Here is an 11,828-nt window from a genome sequence, read left to right as displayed (position 1 = left end):
CAGCTGGCAGGAAAACACTTCTTTCCACCTTAGCAGTCTGCAGCAGGCACGCACAGGTGCTGGTATCCTGGAGAATAGCATTTTCATTACCATCAGGGGGAAGTCTTCTGCTGGCAGAGCTTGGGATCCCCACCTGCTAGCGCTAAAACGTGTGCTGCTGTTGAGTAGGCCTGAGCCCTAACCAGGCCCACCTGTGGCTACGTCACTGAACTACGCATGGTCTTTTGAAATCTAGACATGTACAGAAAAAGGAGATACAAGCCTCACAAATGCAGCAGCAAAGAAAAAACAGGGAAGTAGCAAAAGCCATTAATTCTTTATTGATGATTCGCAGGGCAGTGTGGTGAGAGGATTCAACACGGCCGTGTTGCAACAGCTCGTACCTGCCTTAGGAGCCTTCTTTGAGTAAAGCTAAAACCTTTATCTTTATTCAAAGAAGGCGTCTGAAGCAGGCACTTGCTGTTGGGAGAACTCGACACAGCCGAGTTTCCACACACTGCCCTGAGAATCTTCAATAAAAAAAAAAAAAAAACTAATGGACTTTAGGAACCCTTGCTCTTTATGCTTCACTGTTTTTTGTTTTTTTTGTAATCTAGACATGAGCATAAGGGTTTGCCTCATAAAAATAGTAAGCATGCATTTGTTACAGAATCCTTGAATAAATGGCCAAAAAAAGCACATGCCTACTTTTCTTCAGGCTTGAAATAGGCACTTTCCTACTGTTTAAAGCATTATCTTCCCTAGGATCTTGAGAATAAAGAGCTTGAACAACTAAGGCCTTCCTGTGTGGCAATGCCGATGAAGCCCACTCAAAGTGAACAGGCTTCGTCAGCATTGCCACCCCAGGGACAGTTAGTGTAAAAGCCACTCGAAGCAGTACAGTGAATCAATGCTCCAAGTTATAATCATCAGTTCCATAACTTGCAGTTCACTCTTTATTATTTTACTTACGATATTAAAAAAAAAAAAAAAACATACCAAGAAATTAATTTGGTTCAAGTTTTGAACATTGCTTCAGCATCAGGAATCTGTGACGCTAAAAAAATTTAAACTTGGTCCAAAGTTGGGCTTCATTTCTTGGCATTGTTTGGTTAAGTATTATTTTTACTTGCAACATTTAAAAAAGAAATATTAAAGGAAATGAACTGCAAACAATGGGCCCAACTATAAATTTGGAGCACAGATTCCCAGCATTACTTACAATGACAGACATTTAGCTGCTATTAAAGCTGTTACAGCTCTATATAGTAGCGCTCTAGAAATGTTAAGTAGTAGTAGTAGTATACTGATCATCTCTTAATATTCATATGTTGCATGTGAATTAAGTAGAATACAGTTTGATAGTCTGTCTGTCTGGCCTACCAAAAGTTTGGATTATATTTCAGTCTAGAATACACGGGCACACAGGGGATGTGTGTATTACTTCAGCACCAAAACAGAACAGTTAGGGCTAAACCATACATCTGCCATTTAACAGAGAAATATGAAAAACAAATTCTAATGAAGGTAATGGTACATACATAAGATGAATACGAGTCATCTGGTGAAACTGGCAGTTGGCTTTTCCAAGTGTTTTGCTATCACTTAGTCCTCTTCTCCTCCCACCACCCTCCAAAATATCGTTAGTACCAGATAGTTGTTGGATCACCCTAATAACAGTGTCACACCCCGGGGGGAAAAGCATAGAGGAAGAAGAAAAGGGAACTTAAAGCACCAACATTTGTATTAAGGGGGTAATTTTATAAAACATTTTCCACATGGGGATTGGGTCTTCTAAAACTGCACGGCCAAATGTGTGTGTGCAGTGCACACATTAAACACATTAACAAGATCTCATGTAGGCATTCCCAGGGACACAGTTCAGGTAGTTGCAGTATACACAGAGAGAGAACATACAAATGTACCCCTTCTTCAAAATGGATTTAAAATTTGTGCACAAATGGAGCTGGTTTTAGAAGCCTCCGTTATAAAAGCACACAGACACCCATGTTGCCTTTATAAAACAGGCTTCAAATAGATGCCTTTCCCCCCCACCCCACCCCCAATATGGACACAGGTGTCCTTTTAGAAAACTACCCCCTAAAAGTCCAGTACTGACTAACTCAACCCAAAAGTAGTCATAAACATTGGTAATGAAAACTGAAAAGTTCCTACTTCTCTCATCCTTCAAGCAATTCAGAATGGAAGAAACAATAAAAGAACATTCAAAGAGCAACAACATACTGTTATCAGAGACCAGGTTCATCCTGGTGATGGAAAACCTCCTCAGTGGAACCATGCAAAGAACAAAAATAAAATATGGATGTTATCACTCTATACCATACTCAGATAAATACTTATTGCTTTAAAATACTACGTTGGATATACTGATTGTACGTTTTGTCATTTCTGAACTTAAAAACAAAACTGGCATGTATGCATTATGACACCAGGGGGCATTATTGCTCCATAATAGATGTAGTCAGTCACTGCCAAAGTCTTACAATGCGAAGCACTTGTCACTACACCAGTGGAAGGCCAACACCATCAGGCCAGACAGTGACGGTTTCTTCTTGCAGGTGACTGTCTCTAGTAGATCTCCGCTTTATACTGTTTAAAGCTGCCAAAACAGTACACTTTAATAACTGTTCAGAACTGAAGCTTAGGAATGACCCAGGGCCGTACCGTAATCTAAACTGCATCAGTGAGTGCAAATAAATTCCCTTTGCCAATGACAGGCTCTTGCAGGATATGAAGCAATCTACAGTATTCTGTAGTCTTTGGCTACAAAAGTTTTATTACAGTCTATAAGCAGATTTGTTTCTTTTTTTTGGATGAAGGCTGGGCTCTCCTCTCATTACTGGAACCATTGGTCTGGCACTGTTCACAAAGATAGCAGCATCAAGGGTGCAGTTAGGATGGAGGGAGGTTCATATCCCGAATCTGTTCCTGCAGATGATGGCATCTGACTCAAGATCATCTGTGCCAGAATTTCTGCTACAAGATTGCTAAAGACAAAGTAAACCGTATCACTGTGCTGACTGTGTCCAATCATGATCTGGACACCAAAGCCCCTGCAGCTGTAGGCACCTACCTCTCAGAGAACAAGTCAAGCAGTAGTAGTAGTGCTGGACCAGACTCTTTCCAGTATAGTTAATTCATTAAAAAAAAAAAAAAAATCAGTTCCTCCTGGGTGCTGGGCGAAGCGTGCATGATGTCGAGCTACTGAAGCAGGAGTCATGATGGCACAGGGTGAGCTCTGCATGGACCGAGTATTTATTTAGACTGCAAGATGAGCCTAGAGAATCAAATTGCTTTTAGCCAACATCCTTTGTGAATTTAACAATTGCTGTTTAATACTACCACATTCTCCGTTGCCCTCCAGATATCCTTGTAGTGTTCTCCAGGCTAAGTGGAAGTGGAGCGACAGATAAAAATACCCCTACTGTCCCAAGGTTCTCCTCCCAATGAACAGAGATGAGAAATACTTAAGAATCCTTCTTAGACAAGAAGGAAAACGACCAATTCTGCACTCTCGATCAAAGAGTGACAGAATAGGGGGTTCTATGGATGAAGTCCAGGATTAGCACCCTTATTGAAAGGAGGTGGAATATGTTAAGAAGCTGAATACTCTACACAAAGGCCTCTTGATTGGGGGAGCCATTGATCTTGAGGAAGAGTTTGGCATCTTCATTCTTCTGCTGTCTCTCGCGTTCCAATCTCTTCTTGTAGAAGATAAGATAGAGTGGAAGGCAGAAACCAAACATGCTAACGCCCAGCAGACCAATGTTCACCTGAAACAGAATCAGACAGATGTAAGTATGATCCTAGAAATATGCAGCAGAAGCACACGTGGCTTTGCACCATACACCTCACACCATAATGGTTCATCCTAGCCCCTTGTCTGAGATTCTGGTTGCTTAGACCAGGTGACATGTACTGTATTTCAACAGATTCCACCCCCCCCCCCCCCACAAATTGATCTATATTTAATTTATTGGATTTTGCTCATACTTTTTTTCAGTAGTAGCTCAAGGTGAGCTACATTCAGTTACAATGAATATTTCCCTGTCCCTGGAGGGCTCACAATAGTGTAGAGACATACCTGTAGCAGACATTCTCCGAGGACAGCAGGCTTATTGTTCTCATGATTGGGTCGTCATCCGCGACAGCCCAGGAAACCGGCAAATCTCTAAAGCAAACAAAAACTTTCTAGAATGCACCGGCACGCGGGCAGAGCGAACCACGCATGTGTGAACGTCTTTCTGCCCGCGGCACGAGCGTGACATCGTCAGTTTAATAAAAAAGCAACTAGAGAATTAGAACAACTCCAAAGGGGAGGTGGGTGGGTTTGTGAGAACAATGAGCCTGCTGTCCTTGGAGAATACCTGCTACAGGTATGTATCTACACTTTCTCCGAGGACAAGCAGGCTGCTTGTTCTCATGATTGGGGTATCCCTAGCACCCAGGCTCACTTAAAACAATGAACATTGGTCAATTGGGCCTCGCAACGCCGAGGACATAGCATAGATTGACCTGAAACCAAAATCAACTAACAGAGTGCAGCCTGGAACAGAACAAAAATGGGTCTAGGGGGGGTGGAATTGGATTCTAAACCCCAAACAGATTCTGCAGCACCGCCTGCCCACACCGACTGTCGCGTCTGGTATCCTGCTGGAGGCAGTAGTGAGATGTGAATGTGTGTACTGATGACCACGTTGGAGCCTTGCAAATCTCTTCAATAGAGGCTGCCTTCAAGTGAGCCACTGGCGCAGCCATGGATCTAACATTATGAGCTGTGACATGGCCCTTTAAAGTCAACCCAGCTTGGGCATAAGTGAAGGAAATGCAATCTGCTAGCCAATTAGAAATTGTGCGTTTTCCGATGGCGACTCCCCTCCTTTTAGGATCGAAAGAAACAAATAATTGGGTGGACTGTCGGTAGGGCTTTGTCCGCTCCATGTAAAAGGCTCTCTTACAGTCCCAAGGTGTGCAACTTGTCTTCACCAGGGCAGGTATGAGGATGGGGAAAAAAAGTAGGCAAGACAATTGACTGGTTCAGATGGAACTCCGACACCACCTTCGGCAAGAACTTAGGGTGAGCGCGGAGGACTACTCTGTTATGATGAAACTTGATATAATATGCATACACTACCAGGGCTTGGAGCTCACTGACTCTACGAGCTGAAGTAACAGCCACCAAGAAAATGACCTTCCAGGTCAAGTACTTCAGATGGCAGGAATTCAGTGGCTCAAAAGGAGCTTTCATCAGCTGGGTGAGAACAACGTTGAGATCCCATAACACTGGTGGAGCTTTGACTGGGGGCTTTGACAAAAGCAAACCTCTCATGAAGCAAACAACTAAAGACTGTCCAGAGATAGGCTTACCCTCTACACGTTGATAAGCACTAATTGCACTAAAATGAACCCTTACGGAATTGGTCTTGAGACCAGACTCTGAGAAGTGTAGAAGGGTCCGTGTACAACAATTAAAAGGATCTAGGGCCTTGCTGTCACACCAGATGGCAAACCTCCTCCATTTGAAAGAGTAACACCTTTTTGTGGAATCTTTCCTGGAAGCAAGCAAGACTCGGGAGACACCCTCTGAAAGACCCAAGGAGGCAACTTCTAAGCTCTCAACATCCAGGCCATGAAAGCCAGAGACTGGAGGTTGGGATGTAAAAGCGACCCCTCGTTCTGGGTGATGAGGGTCGGAAAACACTCCAATCTACAGGGTTCTTCGGAGGACAACTCCAGAAAAAGAGGAAACCAGATCTGACAAGGCCAGAAGGGAGCAACCAGGATCATTTTTCCGCGGTCTTGCTTGAGTTTCAGCAAAGTCTTCCCTACTAGAGGTATGGGAGGATACGCATACAGAAGGCCTGTCCCCCAATGCAGGAGAAAAGCATCTGACGCTAGTCTGTCGTGGGCCTGAAGTCTGGAACAGAATTGAGGGACTTTGTGATTGATCTGAGTGGTAAAAAGATCCACCGAGGGGGTGCCCCACACTCGGAAGATCTTGTAGACAACGCCCATGTTGAGCGACCACTCGTGAGGTTGCATGACCCTGCTCAACCTGTCGGCCAGACTGTTGTTTACACCTGCCAGATATGTGGCTTGGACAAACATGCCGCGACGGCATGCCCAAAGCCACATCTGAATGGCTTCCTGACACAGAGGGCGAGATCCAGTGCTCCCCCTGCTTGAAGGTGTAATACATAGCAACCCGACTGCCTGTCTGAATCAAAATGATGTGGTTGGACAGCCAGTCTCTGAAAGCCTTTAGAGCGTTCCAGATCGCTCACAATTCCAGGAGGTTGATCTGAAGACTTTTCCTGAAAGGATCAAGCTCCTTGACTGTGAAGTCCATCTACATGAGCTCCCCACCCCAGGAGGGATGCATCCGTCATCAGCACTTTTTGTGGCTGAGGAATTTGGAATGGACGTCCCAAGGTCAAATTGGAGCGAATGGTCCACCACTGAAGGGAACTGGAAAAGTTGGTGGAGAGATGGATCACATCCTCTAAATTCCCTGTGGCCGGGCACCACTGGGAAGCCAGAGTCCATTGAGCTGATCTCATATGTAGGCGTGCCATGGGAGTTACATGAACTGTGGAAGCCATGTGTCTTAAGAGCCTCAACAGCTGTCGAGCTGTGATCTATTGAGACGCTCGAGCCATGAACACTAGGGCCAAGAGATGGTCTGCCCTTGCCTGGGGAAGATAAGCTCGAGACGTCCGTGTGTCCAACAGAGCTCCAATGAACTCCAATTTTTGAACCGGGACAAGATGGGACTTAGGATAATTGATCAGAAGCCCAGAAGTTCTAGCACCCGAATAGTCATCCGGGTGCTCTTCAGCAGCCAATCGTCAAAATAATGCTGCGACAACTGCCAGGCACTTTGTGAAAACCCTGGGCGCAGACGCGAGACCAAAGGGCAGTACACAGTACTGAAAGTGCCGAGTTCCCAACCAAAATAGAAGATACTTCCTGTGAGCATCGAGATGTGGATATAGACATCCTTTAAGTCCAGAGAGCATAGCCAATCATTTTCCTGAATCATGGGAAGAAGGGTGCTGAGGGAAACCATCCTGAACTTTTCTCGGACTAGGAATTTGTTCAGGGCTCTTAGGCCTAGGATGGGACGCATCCCCCATTTTCTTTTGCACAAGGAAGTACCTGGAATAGAATCCCAGCCCTTCTTCCCCTGGTGGAACGGGTTCGACCGCATTGGCCTTTAGAAGGGCGGATAGTTCGTCTGCAAGTACCTGCCTGTGCTGGGAGCTGTAAGAATGAGCTCCCGGTGGGCAATTTGGAGGTTTGGATATCACATTGAGGGTGTATCCTAACCGGACTATTTGAAGAACCCATCGGTCGGAGGTTATGAGAGGCCATCTTTGGTGAAAAAATATCAACCTCCCTCCGACCGGCAAGCCGTCTGGCACGGACACTTTTTCTGAGGCTATGCTGCACTGGAACCAGTCAAAAGCCCGTCCCTTGCTTTTGCTGGGAAGCCGCAGGGGCCTTAGGTGAACGCCGTTGTCGGGAACGAGCGCGCTGGGACTGAGCCTGGACAGGCTGCCAAGAAGCAGGAGTGTACCCACGCCTATTATAGGAATAGGGAGCACTCCTCTTCCCTCCAAAAAAACCTCCTAGATGAGGAGGTGGTAGCAGAAGATGCCTGGCGGGAGAGAGAATCCATAGCATCATGGTGCTTCTTGATCTGATCGACCATATCCTCTACGTCTTCACCAAAAAGGTTATCCCCCTGGCAAGGAACATCCGCCAGTCACTGCTGGGTCTTATGATCCAGGTCAGAGACGCGCAGCCATGAGAGTCTGCGCATCACTATACCTTGAGCAGCTACTCTGGATGCCACATCAAAAGTGTCGTAAGTACCCCTGGCCAGGAATTTGACTCACCTTCTGCTGCCTGACCACCTGGTGAAAAGGTTCGGCGAGCTCCGGAGGAAGTGCTTCGACCAAACTGGACAACTGCCTCACCGAGTTCCAAGTGGATGCTCGTGTAGAGCTGGTATGTTTGAATCTTGGCTGCGAGCATAGCGGCCTGATACGTCTTTCTCCCAAAAGAATCTAAGGTCCTAGACTAGACTGGGGGCGCCGAGGCGTAGTCCCTAGTACTCTTGGCTTTTCTGAGAGCAGAATCCACCACCATGGAATTGTGAGGTAGTTCAGACTTCACCATTACCGGCTCTCCATGGACTCTGTACTGGGACTCAGCTTTTCTGGGGACCACTGGATTAGAGAGAGGGAACGACCAGTTTCACATAAGAACATCCCTGAGTGTGTTATGCAAGGGAGCCATTGCAACCTCTGTAGGTGGAGAAGGATAATCCAAGACCTCGAGCATCTTGGCCTTGGGCTCATCCACAACCTCCATAGGCAAGGGAATAGCCTTAGACATTTCCCGAACAAAGGAAGAAAAAGAAAAAAACTCTCAGGCGGAGACATCCTCCTTTCAATTGGCGGAGTAGGATCAGAGGGGACCCCATATGACTTCTTCAGAAAAGAATCTGCGATCTTCCTCCCACGAGTGCTCATCATCGGTAATCGGACAAAAGCTCTTTAAGAGCCGACCAAACCCGAGCCTGTCTTGACGTCGAGGAACGACGACCTCGAGAGAGATGTTGAGAAGTCGACCTCTGCCTGGACTGTGGCGAAGCTTCCTCCGCTGATGTCAAAGGAGAGTTGACCCGGGTGGCAGCCAACGCTGATGCCGCAAGCGGCACCGAGGACGGAGACCTCACCACAGGCGAAGGACCAGATGCCGTTTCAACAGTCGGTGCAGAAGGCGCAAGCACCACTGGCACCAAAGTAGACTGGCGCAGCAATCCCTCCAGAAGCTCTGGAAGAAGGGCCCTGATGCGCTCGTCGAGAGCTTCCACTGGAAAAGGCCGAGGGGCTGGCGCAGGAGTCGGTGGCAGAATCAGACGGGGCTCGAGAGCCAGTACCAGGCTGCCAGAAGACTGACGCATCGGCACCTCCTGTATAGAGGGTGAGCAGTCCTCTCGTCACCAACGCTTCTCAGGTGCCAAATCCCTCGGTTCCCCAGAGCTCTCGGTACCGTGCATGGAAGGAGAACGATGACGGTGCTTCTTAGCTTTCGCTTGACGCCCGTCATCGAGACTCCCCGGTACCGAAGAGGATGTGGAATCCTCATGCCTCCTCGGGGCCGGGTGCGACGAAGGTCGACCCCGGGGGGCCTGCATAGTAGTAGGCCTCGAGACAGGTGGAGACCCACTCGATGCCTCGCTGCTCCCAGCACGATATGGTCATTGGGCAGCCATTACCTGCGCTCTTGAAGTCGATGCTTCCCTCGATGTCGACGCCGCCGACCTTGGTATCGATGTCGAAGGACTGGACTGATCCGCAAAAAGTTTTTCACGTTGAGCCTCCCGAGACACTTGGGTCAATTTTTTCATTAAAGAACACAGCTTACAAGCAGCTGGCAAATGATCGGGCCCAAGGCACTGGAGACACCATGTGTGGGGGTCGGTACCCAAGATGGTTCGGTTGCACCGAGTACAATGCTTGAAGCCGCTGGGTGTCTTCAATGACACAGATGGAAAAATGGCGGCTGCGAAATTAAAGGACGCGATTGTGCCAATTAAAAAGGCACAAAAAAGGAAAATAAAACCCGGCCGAGACGAAGAAAGAAGGAAACTAACTTTAGTGGAAAAAACTAAAGAAATAAAGGGAAAATTTTTTTTTTTTAAATTCTGTGAAAACAGAAAAAACGAAGAAGAAAAATAAGAAAAGAGAAGCGGTAACGCTACGAGAAGTCTCCTGGGCCAAAATGATCACAGCAGAACACTGTGTCACTCCAGACGCGGATGAAAAATAACTGATGATGTCACGCTCGTGCCATGGGCGGGAAGCCATTCGCGCATGCGTGGTTCGCTATGCCCGCACGCCGGTGCATTCTAGAAAGAATTTGTTTGCTTTAGAGATTTGCTGGTCTCCTGGGCCGTTGTGGACGACGACCCAATCGTGAGAACAAGCAGCCTTGCTTGTCCTTGGAGAACTAAGTTTGTACCTGAGGCAATGGAGGGTGAAGTGACTTGCCCAAGATTACAAGGAGCAGGTGTGGGATTTGAACCTGGAATCTCTGGGTGTCAAGCCCGGTGCTGTAACCACTAGGCCACTCCTCCATTCAGAATTCTGGCTTGGTGCTCATCCACATTGATCTGAAAAAATGTTTGCCGGCTTGCCTACACGCCTGTCACTACTCTTAAAAGCCTCCAAGCCAGAGCATTCTCAGAACCCTTTGAGAACTGTAGTTCTTTTCCTTATGCTTCTATTTTGGTATATAAACCGCTTTGACCTATCTGCCAGATAAGGTGGTACCACCTAAGAAATATCCCAAGGGAGAGACTAATTTCACCTATTTTGGGGTTTAAGCACAAAATTTAATCACAGTTTAAACTGAGAGTTCTGGCAGGAGAGTATCCTATGATGTATGGAGCTTTCAAGTGAGCCACTGTTTGGCGGTCTGACTCACTGAAGTTTTGCTGAACCCTCCTTTGAACTCTTACAAAAATTATAAATTATCCAATTAATTGATACTCAATTGTGTTTTGTAGAGATCTCTGCTTACATCTGTTATTTTTGCTTCACCAGACTTTCACGTTTTCTTTTGGGATTTACTTTTTTGGCGATAGATAAGGTGGTATAGCAAGAAACCTTCCTCAAGACCAATAAAGTATTATCATGCTTCAAGCACTCCCCAGCAGAAGCCACAGTAATACTAAAAGCTCTCTTTCCACAGGGCAAGGAATCCTTTTTCAGATAAGAAGTGAACAATTTCAATTTGATACAGGAATCCCTGCCACTAACTGCAGTACACACTGTGCACCCTTCATTAACTGGGGTTTGCTGGGCCAACATGTCCCCCTTTCTGCTCCCTTCTTCCTTACCCAGAAGGCATTTCCCTTGAGAGGTCCCATCATCGCCAAGAACAAGGGTTGCTGCAGCAGAGCGAAGAGGGCACTGACAAGAGACTGTAATCCAGTCAGACTACCAAACTGCGTAGAAGGATATCTGTTTAAGAAAAACAAACAGCTTCAGACAGGGGCACCTGTACCTCCAGCTCTTCCACAAGCACAGTACCAAAATCTGCTTTTCATTCAACAAGTTCTCAACATGAGAAGCTGGGATCAGAACCTTACAGCATGAAAACGTCAATTTCACATGACAACAGTAGGCTGCTAAATCACTTTCCAACCATCCCCTCCTGTTTCAGTGTGTTCCCATGTCCACTGGAAATATGGCAAGAGAAGACTAATTCCCCATCAGGTCAGTATATTTAAACTCCACAGGGAGTGTTTAAAAGGCTGTTGCTGCACTTAGAAAAATACACATTACAGAAACAATACAGGCCAGTTGTGCACATCTTTCAGCAGCATGTAGGTAGGAGGAGGTGAGTACAGAAGGGGCTAAAATGATTTTGATATACACTGTCCTCACTCTTATTTTTATTGTGAGGAGTTGCTCCTGAATCTTGTTGTCAATAAAGATTTAACACAAAAAAAGATGTATATTCAGTGTTGCTATATGTACAGTAGTAGCTATACATATATTGAGAATGGGACTTGATATACCGCCTTTCTGTGGTTTTTGCAACTACATTCACAGTGGTTTACATAGTATATACAGGTACTTGTTTGTATTTGGGGCAATGGAGGGTTAAGTGATTTGCCCAGAGTTACAAGGAGCTGCACTGGGAATCGAATCCAGTTTCTCAGGATCAAAGTGTACTGCACTAACCACTAGGCAATATTCACCCGCTATACATATATAGCTATGCTGTTCAATTTAGGCCAGCTTTAT

The 11,828-nt window shown here is 46.3% G+C and overlaps 1 protein-coding gene across 2 annotated transcripts in view; it reads right to left on the bottom strand.

The window, feature by feature from the left end:
- Positions 1–588: 588 nt before the first annotated feature.
- The window catches only part of SLC43A2 (solute carrier family 43 member 2), a 73,864-nt gene continuing 62,624 nt past the window's right edge, over positions 589–11,828 (bottom strand). For both annotated transcript variants that reach the window (XM_030222088.1, XM_030222089.1), the window contains exons 13-14: positions 10,916–11,039; positions 589–3,773 (exon numbers count right to left, since the gene is read on the bottom strand). In XM_030222088.1, coding sequence (XP_030077948.1) covers positions 3,612–3,773; positions 10,916–11,039 — 286 coding nt within the window. In that variant the 3' untranslated portion in view covers positions 589–3,611. The remainder of the gene's footprint in view (positions 3,774–10,915; positions 11,040–11,828) is intronic.

Source organism: Microcaecilia unicolor, chromosome 13 (assembly GCF_901765095.1).
Source record: "Microcaecilia unicolor chromosome 13, aMicUni1.1, whole genome shotgun sequence".
Lineage (NCBI taxonomy): Eukaryota > Metazoa > Chordata > Amphibia > Gymnophiona > Siphonopidae > Microcaecilia > Microcaecilia unicolor.
The sequence above is the reverse complement of the archived record's forward strand: the minus strand, read 5'-3'. Positions and strand labels throughout refer to the sequence as shown.